General features: G+C 53.7%; 1 protein-coding gene across 1 annotated transcript in view; it reads right to left on the bottom strand.

Moving 5' to 3' along the window:
• The window catches only part of CLEC16A (C-type lectin domain containing 16A), a 101,777-nt gene that overhangs the window by 50,732 nt on the left and 38,208 nt on the right, over positions 1 to 12,837 (bottom strand). The window contains exons 13-17 of the mRNA XM_049768549.1: positions 12,815 to 12,837; positions 11,810 to 11,919; positions 10,856 to 10,900; positions 6,391 to 6,441; positions 5,340 to 5,468 (exon numbers count right to left, since the gene is read on the bottom strand). The exon at positions 12,815 to 12,837 is cut by the window's right edge and continues 97 nt beyond it. Of these exons, the coding sequence (XP_049624506.1) occupies positions 5,340 to 5,468; positions 6,391 to 6,441; positions 10,856 to 10,900; positions 11,810 to 11,919; positions 12,815 to 12,837 (358 nt within the window). The remainder of the gene's footprint in view (positions 1 to 5,339; positions 5,469 to 6,390; positions 6,442 to 10,855; positions 10,901 to 11,809; positions 11,920 to 12,814) is intronic.

The following is a 12,837-nucleotide window of genomic DNA, read 5'->3' as shown; positions in this document are numbered from 1 at the left end:
GACATGGCGCACGGGGCAGCAGGAACCTTCCAGAATCAAAGGCTGCCCAGGCCCTGCTCCCCCGCTGGTACGAAAATGCGGCTTCTATTCTGCAAAAGCCCAATATGGAAGAAAGAAAAGTTTCTGGGAACATCCCAAAAAAGGTTATGAATGAGAGAGAAAATGAAACACATACGTCAGCCTCAGGGTGAGTTTTCTGGGTTCACGCGATCCAAGTGTTGAGAGAGAGCCCCCCACGACCCCATCCTGGTTGTGGAGCCCGAGGCTGTGACTCCAGAGGGGCTGTCTGCAGGCCTACGGTGCAGACACCCCAACACCATGAACCACAATGACAAAGGCAAGAAAGAGGACAGACAGGTTCAGGAGCCACCATGTAGGGCCGTGCACTCGTCAGTCCCTCCCCAGGAGCTCGGACTCCAACATGCAGAGAACTGAGGACCCCCCCACCCCCGTCTCTCTGAAGAACCAGACATAGCACAGCACCACGTCACCCCTAAAAGCTGTGAGGCCCGCACACAGGTGTGCCAGTGTGGGGCTCATTTTTTGATTTACTTTTGCTCTGTCAGAGAGGCGGGGATCTGGGTGTTTTACTGGAAAGGAAACAGGAATGACGGTTCTGTCAGCAGTGGTGTGCAGAATTCCAGGAAGGCTCAGCTCGGATCCAGAGGGGGACGTAGCAAAGGGGGAGGGGAGGCGGCCGCCTGGGCTCAGGGCTCTAGTGGAGCTGGTGCACATCACACCAACGTGAGCCTTGGGAGCAGAGTCGGCTGGGGACCCTGCAGGCAGGTTCCAGGAGTGGGCAGGAGAAGCCTGGTTCTGCGGAGGGCTGTGGCCAGTCCCGTGAAGACAAAGGGGGGATTCAGTAGGGCTCCCCGGAAGGGGCACCCTGAGCCAAGGGCTACGCCCTAGGACTGGGGTTTGGCTGTATTTCGCTGAAGACACCTGCAAGGCCCCAGGAGTGTAGACAGACAACAGTGATTCAGTTAGAAAGGACAAAGCTGGGGCTGGTGCGACAGCACAGCAGTAGGGCGTTTGCTTTGCATGCTGCTGACCCAGGACGGACCTGGATTCGATCCCTGACATCCCATATGGTCCCCCGAGCCAGGAGCGATTTCTGAGCGCATAGCCAGGAGTAACCCCTGAGCATCACCGGGTGTGGCCCAAAAACCAAAAAAAAAAAAAAAAAAAAAAAAAGGAAAGAAAGAAAGGACAAAGCAGTGAGAACAACACCAGAGCCTGCCAGGAAACTCATCTGGCATCAGGTAAAATTAATCCCCAACATCCCCCTCACACACACACACACACACACACAAATATTCATACCCTTTGAAGCAGAAATTCTGCTTCTGGGAACTTATCCTAAAGAAACAGGCCCAAGGAAAGTAAATGCTTTGTGGGATTACAGGAGATGCATGCAGAGGACAGAGGAAAAGAATGTAACGGTGGAACAACCACAGGGCTTGCTAGCAGGAACACGCCCCGAGTGTTCGCTGGAAACCCGACTGAGGTGCTGGAGAGACGGGCCTAGGATAAGGGCGCCTGCCTGGCAGGTGGCTGGCCCCACTCCATCCCAGCACCGAGAGGTCTCTGGATCGGATGTTTCCTGGGTAGGGAACCCTCAGTACAGTCCCCTCAGGTACTGGGGGCATTGTGTCCAGGTGAGGCCTATGCGCCTTTGCCAGCAGCAGGCAGATGCTGTGGAGATGCTGGCCAGATGTGGGCAGGATGACCCACATTGGGCAATTCTCTCCTTTTCCTTTGGTGCCTTTGGGGGATGCTGTGGACCTTATTTTTTTTTTTTTCTCTCTTCTTTTTTCACTGCAGAATCCACATCCAAAGACTGAAGAGAAGCTCTTCCATCTCTCAAAATACGGAAGCTGTGTGCGCTTCTTCGAGGGGGCTGGACCACAGTGGGAATGAGTGTAGCTGTGGCTGACGCCTTCCAGCTGCCAGGGTTTCCGGGGGGACCCTGGGAAGAGGCTGAGGTCATACAGTCTCTGGGTGCTGTCAAGATATGATGGACGACACCGGGTCACGACAGACAATCCCACTGTAGCTCGGGTGGAGGAAGTGGCACAACTGTGGCCTGTCCGCCGGGTGCGAGAGCACGCACGCAGGGTCAGAGGATTCATGGGTCTGCTCTTCCGAGAGGCTTGTTTGCTGGCGCACTGCAGCTGAGATCGAGCCCCAGGCCTAGTTCCACTCTCCTGGGTTTCGGGGCCACACCTGGTGTGGCTCCAGGCATATTCCTGGTTCTGTGCTCAAGGATCACTCACTCCTGGTGGGGGGGGGGTCTTGGTGCTGGGGCTCAAACTCCACCCAGGTCAGCTGCATGCATGGCAAGCACCCTACCCACTGTTCTAATCATCCCTCAGACCTTTCACTGTCTTGCATCTTGCTCATTACCAAGAAAACGCTCCCCACTGGACGAAGAATGGACGTGCAAAACGCAAGGAGGGGGACCTGGCTGGTGTGTCCTGCAGTCCTCCACCCTGCCTACCTCCTCCATCGCTCTGGCCCAGTGACTCCCCCATCTCTGACCTTTGGAGGTTGCACTGAAGGTGTCTCTGGCTCTCCCCACTCTGAGGGGTTCCAGCATCACCACAAAGAAGGCATGTTCTCAGGATTACCCCATGCTGGACCCTCAGGATACTTCCTGTGGCCTGACTGCCAGCCTTGATTTGCTGACTTGTCAGCTCAGCTACCCAGGAAGGCCCAACTGCAGTGGGGCAAGAAGGCTCGGCGCTGACCTGTTTCTGCAACCCCTAGCAGAGTGCAGGAATCTGATGAAAGTGTGAGTGCCAACTTCAGAAGTGGGCTTCAATGCCCCAGTGAAGTCTGCTGTCTGGCATTCTCCGACACGGAAAAATAAAGGCTGCGATCTCCAAGAAGAGTCAGCCTTCCTAAAAGGAAAAAACTAGTTGGCAGGGAAAAACAAAAAACAAAAAAAAAACAGGGTGGGTGGGGAGGGAATCACTGCATCCAAAGGAAGAAATGGAATGTTCCTTGGATTCAGGCACAGGGCTTGAAACAGACCACATAAGCCCTCAATTGCTTGCTAAACCATCCACTTCCTTTCGCTGAAATTCAAAGCATACTACTGTAGGCTGTTGTAGACCATGGCCTGAATGGGCTGAGGAGCCAAGCTTTTGGAAGATTCCACACTGCAGTCTTGCACAGGAATGGGGCTGAGGTGAGTGCTTGAAATTCCCCTTCAGAACTTTTTGTTTTATTTATTTATTTTTTAGGGGACAGGAGAAGTTCTGAAGTGGTGTAGGGGACTCTAGACTCCTCCTGCTGATACTTAGTTCTGGGGGGTGCCCTATCTGGGAAGAATGAGGCAGGCAGTGTGCCACAGAGCACCCCAGAACCTCCCTTCTCTGCAAGGCTCAGGCTGTCCACTGCTGGCCAGCCAAGCACAGTGTCAAGTGGCCTTGGTCAAGGTCCTCGCTGGGCTCTGTCAGTGTCATTCCTGTCCGCATCAGCTTCATTGCCTGGGAGCCCCATAAAGCCCACATCACTTGGGTGGTCCTCCATCTCTGGGCAGGGCCTAAAGCCTGTTCTCACCCCCAGGTAGGGCTGGATTACCCCCCCCTCCACACACACACATCCTGCCCCATGACCCACCTTCGTCCACCTCCCCGACACTTAGCTGCATGTCCTCTGACCCTGGTCATTAAAAGGAGACATTGCTGGAGACTCAGCAAAATTTTAGGTCACCTCATGCCTCCGTTTTCCCCTGGGTGATGATGGCCCGGTGGCAATGGTGCCCTCTCATGAGGGGACCTGCACAATCAGAATCGAATGGGGAAAAGCGTGCAGGTGACTTAAGTTCAAGCGAGGAGAGATGAAGAATGGAAGTCGGTGTGAGCCTTGAGGAGAGCAAAGGACTGTGATCCCCGAAAGGCCGAGTGAGCCCCAGAGGTCGGAGACCGAGGAGGACCACAGAGATCGGGCTGCCCTGAGTGCCTCAGGAGAGTCCTAGGCTGTGGGGTGTGCAGGGCACTCCAGAATGGCTGCCCCAGCCTCGGGCCCATGGGGCCGGAGAAGCCTGTCGCTGCCCTGGGTGGACTGAGACACACGTGTCCTACTCATCCTTGGCCTCTTCGGGGTCTCGAGGGCCCAATCCCTGGTCAGGTGATGGGAGATCAGGGAACCTTCCTGTCTGAGGAACCATCTAGAAGGATGGTCCTGTGGCCACGCTGGGGTCTTCAGATGCTGATGTTTGTCACTGCTCAGCGCAGACACAGATGTGCGCTGACACACAGATCAGGTGCCCAGGGTCCTGCACTGATCTGGGCTGGTCTTGGGGTTCCTTGAGCTGTCACATCAGTGGTAGGAGTTATTTTCTAGTAACAGGTCGTGGTGCTTTCTAAGACAGTAACTTCGGGCCCGGAGAGATAGCACAGCGGTGTTTGCCTTGCAAGCAGCCGATCCAGGACCAAAGGTGGTTGGTTCGAATCCCGGTGTCCTATATGGTCCCCCGTGCCTGCCAGGAGCTATTTCTGAGCAGACAGCCAGGAGTAACCCCTGAGCACCGCCGGGTGTGGCCCAAAAACCAAAAACAAACAAACAAAAAAAACTAAGACAGTAACTTCGATCTCATGGAGCAGGTGAGGTGTAGTGGGCTGCAAGCAGTGCGCACGCATCATGCCAATAAGGGTTCATGGCACCTGGTACCTAGTGGCTGTGCATGCACGTCTGTCCACTCTGCAGGCTGCCAAGTTATCATCATGTCGCCTGTGTGTGCCTCACCCCAACAGCACCTCTGCTCTGTGGGGCTCGGCCCCTTGGATTCACATGTATAGCACCACACTGGTCGCTCTCCTGTTTGGTCCGTTCTTGATCTCAATGGCCGGAGTGAGGGGTTCACCTTACACCCAGGGACGAACTTGATAAAATTTAACACTGGAAACTCAGATGCCTGGGCATTTCTGGGTGTGGCAACTTCTGGAAATTTCCACTTTCACAGCATGTAGATGCATGCATGGGGGGAGGGGGTGCCTCGAGACAGGCACTTTTTTTGTTATTGCTTTTGGGCCAAACTTGGCAGCGCTCAGGGGTTACTCCTGACTCTGCACTCAGAAATCACTCTTGGCAGGTTGGGGGGACCACAGGGGATGCCAGGGATCGAACCCGGGCACTTTTGGGTTTGCTTGTTTCTCATGCTCAGGGCCTGCTCGAAGTAGGGCTGAGGGAGCCTGAGGTGTTGGGGTTGGAGTCCAAGCCTCCAGCATGCTCTGGCCCTCTGAGCTCTCTGAGTCCAGAGGGTGCCCCAGAAGTGGGCCCACCAGAGTACTAGGCCCAGAGCCCATTGCCTGGCGCCCGCTCTTACTCACCCGCCGCGTCTTCTCCACATCTCCGCACGGCAGCCGCTTCACGAAGTCAATGCCCGTCAGCGGGGTGCCCGTGGGGGGTAGCAGGATGGACGCATCCATCATGAGATATTCCACATTCATGGGCTTCATCTGGGAAGACATGGCAGGAGGGGGAAGGGAGCTCAGTGGGAGGCACCTCTGCCTTCCTATCCTATTGAGTTCTGCATTTCCCCTCCAACCAAAGCCTCAGGAGGAGAGGGGTTCTCAGAGAGGAGGCAGAGAGGCCCACTATGGGGACTGATCCCTGCAGGGATAGGCCTGATTTTGCAGAACCTCCAAATCTTTGCTCTACTGCCTTCCATGGTGGGGTAGGTGCCCAGTTAGTGGCCCAGTGGTTCGTACTCCTGTTTCATCCTTTGATTCCTCCCACTCAGCTTCATTTTTGGTTTATTTTTGCTGATTTGTTTTGGGGCCCCACCAGGTGATACTCAGGGCTGATTTCTAACAGGCTTGGGGGGGGGACCATATGGGATGCCGGAGATGAAACCTGGGTTGGCCATGTGCAAGACAGATGCCCCTCTTGCTGCGCTATTGCTCCGAGGCGGGCAGGTGGGGAGATGTGGAGGAGGGAACGGAGCAGAAAGGGTGTGTGGGGTTTCTCTGCAGACTCCTCAGGCACATGGCTAGGAAGCTTCAGGGCTGGCACTGTGGACTCAGGAAAGGAGGGGAACCGACCAGTGAGTGGGGGGGGGGAGCAGATGACTCTTCTGAGTTCTCCCTAGGTGGCCGAGAGGGCAGGGGGACCCCACTCAACTATTTTTCCCCATGGCTCTGTTGAGGAAACTGACAGTGATATAGACTGGCACTGGAGAGAGAGGAGAGGGGAAGACAGGAAGAGAGAAAGGAAAGAGAGAGAATGAGCGTGCCAACTGCAGGCATGGTCTGGCACCCCACAATCTGGCAGGATCGGGAACCCCTCTCGCTGCTCCTGATTTTCTTCCTGGCCAACTGGGCGACGGGCTCAGCGTGGCCTCGGCCTGTCTGTAGGATAGATATCCTGGCTCTCACTCACCGTCATGCTCCTGTACTCGTCCTCAAACATGTCCAGGAAAATTTCCTCTCCCTGCAAAGAGAGAAAAAGGAGATCATGCCTCCTTTCTCTACAAAAAACAAATATTCGAGATTCCAGCCAGTGTGCGGCTTCATGGCATCTGCTTCTCGTTAGCGATTCCCGTAAATCACCAGGAAGTGAAACATACACGTGAAACCAACACGGTGCCCCCCAAGATCGAGTTGCACTTTCAACATTTTTCCCCTCATACTTTTATTATTTATTTTAAGGAAAAAAAAAAGCTTCTACAGCTCTGTATCTTTTTTTTTTTTTTTTTTTTTTTTGGTTTTTGGGCCACACCCGGTGACGCTCAGGGGTTACTCCTGGCTATGCGCTCAGAAATTGCTCCTGGCTTGGGGGACCATATGGGACACCGGGGGATCGAACCGCGGTCCGTCCAAGGCTAGCGCAGGCAAGGCAGGCACCTTACCTCTTGCGCCACCGCCCGGCCCCCAGCTCTGTATCTTTTGTCACAGCCTTTTAAGTGCACACAAATACCACAATCCAAAAATAAAAAACCTGGGGCCGGAGCAATAGCACAGCAGTAGAGCATTAGCCTTGCATGTGGCTGAACCAGGATGGACCCAGGTTCGATCCTCGGCATCACATATGGTCCCTCGATATGGTTTTGCCAGGAGTGATTTCTGAGTGCAGAGCCAGGAGTAACCCGAGCACCACCCGTGTGACCAAAACCAAACAAAAACGAAAAAAAAAATCAGGAAATGAAAATACAGAAATGGGGAGCATTCCAAGGGCCAGGCACTGCTGGACATGCACTGGGTGACAAGGCTGAGTGTGGGACAACTTGGCCTCCTGAAAGGCAAAGAGGAATACCGGGTGAAGGGGCATGCCTGAGTGGCTGGTGTGTCAGGCTCTGGATGTGACCCGCACTGTGGCTCTAGGGTTTGGCTCTGAGTCACCTGAACGCAGGGCCGCCCACCCTCCCCTCTCAGAGTCACTGTCACTATCTGCCTGCCGGTCCTGTCTCAGAGGGGGACCAGCCCGACACTTTCCTTCCCTCCTTTATGTCCAGCAATGTGACTCCTCTCGCCTAACTTCCTGCCTGGCTCACCTGGAGAGGCAGACATGCCCACATTTGTGATTGCTAATAAAGGGGTTGTCTCAGGGGCAGGAAGGGATTCAGCAAGAGATGCAGCGAGAAGCAGGATGGAGGGAGAAGAGATAGATTTGAATGCAGAGCTGCTTATGGAGCGGGCTTAAAAGGTTTAAAAAAGCTTAGGAGCCACGCATGGTGGCTAGGGCCTTTTTTGTTTTGTTTTGTTTTTGTTTTGGGGCCACACCCGGCAGCACTCAGGGATTACTCCTCGCTATCTCCTCAGAAATAGCTCCTGGCAGGCATGGAGGACCACATGGGATGCCGGAATTCAAACCAACCACCTTAGGTCCTGGATATGCTGCTTGCAAGGCAAATGCTGCTGTGCTATCTCTCTGGCTCCCGGTGGCTTGGGCCTTAATAAAGTTGATGTCTCTTGAAACCTGACTGCCTATGGATCATTTCCTCGTGGCAACCCCTGAACCCTGATACCCGCGGGCTGGTAGGGGTTGCAGGTGCGTGGCCCAGGCTGGCAGAGAAAGGCCTCACCAACCCTCTATCTATCTCACCATCATCCACCACTATCCACAACTCAATAATTAATATGTATTTCAATACAGCAGTGCTCAGGGACTACTCCCGCCCAGTGCTCAGTGCTCACTCTGGCTGGTACTCAGCCTCCGGCATTTTAGGCCCCTGGCCCAGCCCTTTGCTCTTTCCCCAACCCATGGCCTGGCTTTTGCTGAAGTCCCAAGTGTGCAGTAACAAAAAAAAAACAACAGGGAGGGGGGACAGAGCAAAGTACTATGGTAGGGCGTTTGCCTTGCATGTGGTCGACCAGGGATGGACCTGGGTTTGATTCCCGGCATCCCATATGGTCCCCCAAATCAGCCAGGGGCGATTTCTAAGCACAGATGTAGGAGTGACACCTAAGTGCCCCTGGGTGTGGCCCAAAACCCAAAATAAAACAACAACAACAACAACAACAACAAAAGCAAAGCCAAGTGTGAGGGACAATGGGAAAAGGGATAGCTCTTTCTACCTTTTCCTAGTGATCAGACCATGGGATACTCTTTGGGGATACAAAGGCAGAGGAGAACCATCCCTGAAAACCCCGCACAGGGGCCAGAGCAAGAGCATAGCAGGGACAAAGGGCTCTTGCCTTGCACACAGCCAACCTAGATTTGATCCCCAGCATCCCATATGGTTCCCTGAGCACACCAGGATTCATTCCTGAGTGCAGAGCTAGGAGAAAGCCTGGAGCATCACTGGGTGAGGCCCCAAAACAAAACAAATCACCAAAAAAAAAAAAGAAACTGCCACTGGTTTGTGAGGTCTCCCACACAGGGAGGTACCTCATGGGACAAAAGTGGGGATAAGATCTGAGCCTGGAAAAGGGGAATTGAGCAGAAACATGGTTCTCAAGTCTTCCCCAGAAAAAAGGCCCCACGGAGTGCTCTGTTTTTGCCACCTGTAAGCTCTGGGGAGAGAAAGAGACCTGGAATAATGGGGCCCCAGACCCCGTAGGAAGACACCCCTAAAGTCTTCGATAGTCTGCGGGGTATCTGGGATGCGAACCCTGGTGCAAGGCGGCCATGGAGATGACACCTCATCTGGGCAGGGTCACCACATTGGGAGGGGGACCCCAGACAATGTGACCATGCTGACCTACCACACCCTCAGACAGTCAACGGCTCTCAGTGGCTGCCAGGGCCCCTTCAAATCTTCAAGGGGCTGATGCAAATTACATCAGTAACTACAAATTAATTAGTAATTACAAAGTACATCAGTGTGGGCACCAGATCGACAGCACAGCAGGGAGGGTGCTTGCTTGCCTTGCACAGGGCCAACTGGGGTTTGATCCCCAGAGCTCTCCATATGGTCCCCACCTCCTCAAGCACCTTCAGGAGTAATTCCAGAGTGCAGAGCCAGGAGTAAGCTCTGGGCACTGACAGGTATATCCCCTTCAAAAAAAAAATAAATAAATAAAGGCTAAACAAACCACCACAATTAGGTCATGTGGGTGTGTGATAGGGTTTTGGGTCATCCCCACAGCTCTCAGGACCTTCTCCCGGCTGTTTGTTCTGGGATTACCCTGGCAATGCATATGGTTGCTTGTGATCAAAATTTTAGTGTTGGCAGGATACACCCCCCCAATAAGCGTTTTCTTTCTCTTCAGCCCTATTAAGTCTTTTACAGTGTTACACACTATATAATTTGTTATAATCACAATGTCATTATGTTTTACACTAAGACACAATGTTTTAAATGTCACAATGTTTTATGCTTTTTTTTTAAACGTTTCATACTAGTTTGCAATGTTATAATGTTTCACACTGGTTTATGCTGTTTTCAGTGCTTTTGCAGTTTGACAACGTTAAACTTTTACAATGAACCATCTGGAACCCAAAGACAAATCTCTACAAAGTTCCAAATACCGAAAGTCATGGTGTGTGTGTGTGTGTGTGTGTGTGTGTGTGTGTGTGTGTGTCGGGGGACAGCTCTGCACTCAGGGAACCATCTGGAACCCAAAGACAAATCTCTACAAAGTTCCAAATACTGAAAGTCATGGTGTGTGTGTGTGTGTGTGTGTGTGTGTGTGTGTGTGTGTGTGTGTGTGTGTGTGTGTGTGTGTGTGTGTGTCGGGGGACAGCTCTGCACTCAGGGAACCATCTGGAACCCAAAGACAAATCTCTACAAAGTTCCAAATACCGAAAGTCATGGGGTGTGTGTGTGTGTGTGTGTGTGTGTGTGTGTGTGTGTGTGTGTGTCGGGGGACAGCTCCACACTCAGGGATCATTCCTGGTGGTGCTCAGGGGACCATAGAAGATGTGTGTGTGTGTGGGGGGGGGAGGCAGCACCGCACTCAGGGATCATTCCTGGTGGTGCTCAGGGGACCATAGAGGATGCCGGGGATTGAATCTGGCTGTTGGCAAGGTGAGCACCTTCCCTACTGCCTCCATGGCAGTTTCTTCAAAATCACACTGAACTTCCTGGTAAATGTCCAGCAGCAGCTCATAGAAGATTTCTGACTACCTCTAGAGCCTGCCAGGAGCTATTTTTGAGCGCAGAGCCAGGAGTAATCCCTGAGCCCTACCGGGTGTGGCCCCAAAACCAAAAACAACAACAAAAAAAAGTGCTGCCAATAAGACGACATCGGTACAAAAGTGATGCAAGATCACTGTTGTGACGACTACGAAACTGGGCCTTGATGCAAGGTGATCATGAGGCTGAGAAATTATAGACACACAGAAACTTCTGATACTCAGGCCCAGACGTCAGGATCTGCTTAGAACAGCCTGGCCCTTCCTCACACAGACACACAGACACACACACACAGACACACACAGTGTCTGAGCTTGCCCCACTGACCTTGTAGAAATGCCGGGCCAGGTGCACACTCTCTTCTCTTGCGCCCTAGGGAGAGACAGGAGAGGTATGAGAGGGACTCAGCTCATGGAAAGACAGACTCAGGCCACTGACATGCTCTGAAACCTGTGGAAGGGGCCAGAGTGACAGCACAGTGACAGTGGGGGAGGCGTTTGCATTGGAAGTGGCTGACCTGGGTTCAACCTCAGGCATCCCTATGGTCCTCCAAACTTCCCGGGAGTTTGACTCCTGAGTGCAGAGTCAGGAGTAACCCCTGAGAACAAAATAAACATAAAATCTGCATAAGACAGGCCAGGTAAGGGTACACTTCACTTTGAAAGTGGTTTCTGACTGACAGCTGAGGGAGAGCACAGAGATAATGTCAGGTGGGTAAGGTCAACCCAGGGCATGGGGAACTATAACAAAAGCGGGGCACAGGCTATAAGTGCAGACTCCCAAGTTTCATTTTATGGCAAGAAACCTGGTTTACGAATCTGCACATGGTAACATGTAGGTGTAGGGACACACGGGGAAGCGGCAATGACTCTCAGGACACTGAACTCTGTGCCGTTTCTAAACTTTCCAGAACAAACGATGTGTGTGTGTGTGTGTGTGTGTGTGTGTGTGTGTGTGTGCTCTTTTTAAAAAACATGTGAGGGGTTGGACCCATAGCACAGTGGGGAGGGCATTTGCCTTGCATGGGGTTGACCTGGGGTTGACATGGGGTTGACATTCCATATGGTTTCCCCTGAGCTTGCCAGGAGTAACCCCTGAGTGCCACCAGGCGTGGTTCAAAACACAGGAAAAATCCCAGGCCGAGGCCCCGTGAGAGACAGGCCTGGAGTTTGATCCCTTCTCTGCACACATGGATCCTTGGGACCAGCAGAGTCCATTCCTGTCACAGGGGTTCTGGGTCCCCACCCCCCACCCCCACTGTGAACCGTGGGCGCCCCTCACCTCCAGGCAGGCCAGGTGCACGTCCTTGATGATGCAGCCAGTGCCGGGTGCCACCTGCTGCTTCAGGAGGAGGCAGCTGAGCTCCAACGTGGCCAGGCGGATCTTGCCATCTTGGGAACGGTCACAGTTGTCAGCCTCCTCGCCCAGCTCCATGCCCTCCCGGCTTTCCCCATGAGCAGCTGAACAGAAAGGCCAGGAGCCTGCTCCAGGGTGCCCCATGCTTCCTGAAGACTCCAGACTATTCCTCTGGGCATTTGAGGACTTCCAGTGCTAAACACACCGGCCTGCCAGAGGCCTCGATGGATTCTGCGTCTAAAGTCTGGCTCCTCTGTCCCTTGGGCTCAGGCCAAAGCTCCATGCTCTGGACTCAGCTAAGCATCCCTGGGCAAGGTCTGAGACACCCCCTGCTGTCCCCTCTTCTGGCCATCTAGGGCCTGGGCTTGTGACTCCTGGGTCCACAGAGTCAGGTTTGAACACGTACCCATAGCCCTAGCCCTGCCTGCCTTCATGAGTCCCTCTCCATCCCATCTCCACCCATGGGCAGGCCCTGGCCCACCATCTGCAGCTTGTGGGGCTACCCTGGGGTGCTCCTGTCCAACCCTGTCTCTCCCTGTCCTGCTCCATCTATCAAGCGGGCCCCTTGGTCCTTCACAGGCTGATGAGCAGATTCCTGGCTGCTGGGAGCAACCCACCCTGAGTGGGGCCAGCCAAAAGGGGCTCAGACACTGCACCCAGCTGAGCACCACAGTAGCATGTTTCCATGCCCTGGCTGTGGCCACATGCTGGCTTGGCAGGAGCCTTGGAGTGTGGCCAGCAGGTACCTGAGCTTGGATACACCTCAGCTGAACCCCATATATGTCCAGGCTCCCAGACTGCCCCCTTCAGCCCAGCTCAGGAACTGGCACAGCCCCAGGACACCCAGAACCAAAGGCTACTAACATGGACCCCAAGGACAGACAAGAGACAAGTCCTCCCAATCCCCACCCCAGCCCCACCACACCGCACCTTGCTGGGCTGCGTTGTTCATG

This window comes from Suncus etruscus, chromosome 2 (genome assembly GCF_024139225.1).
Source record: "Suncus etruscus isolate mSunEtr1 chromosome 2, mSunEtr1.pri.cur, whole genome shotgun sequence".
Taxonomy (NCBI): Eukaryota; Metazoa; Chordata; class Mammalia; order Eulipotyphla; family Soricidae; genus Suncus; species Suncus etruscus.
This window is presented reverse-complemented; position numbering and strand designations above follow the sequence as displayed.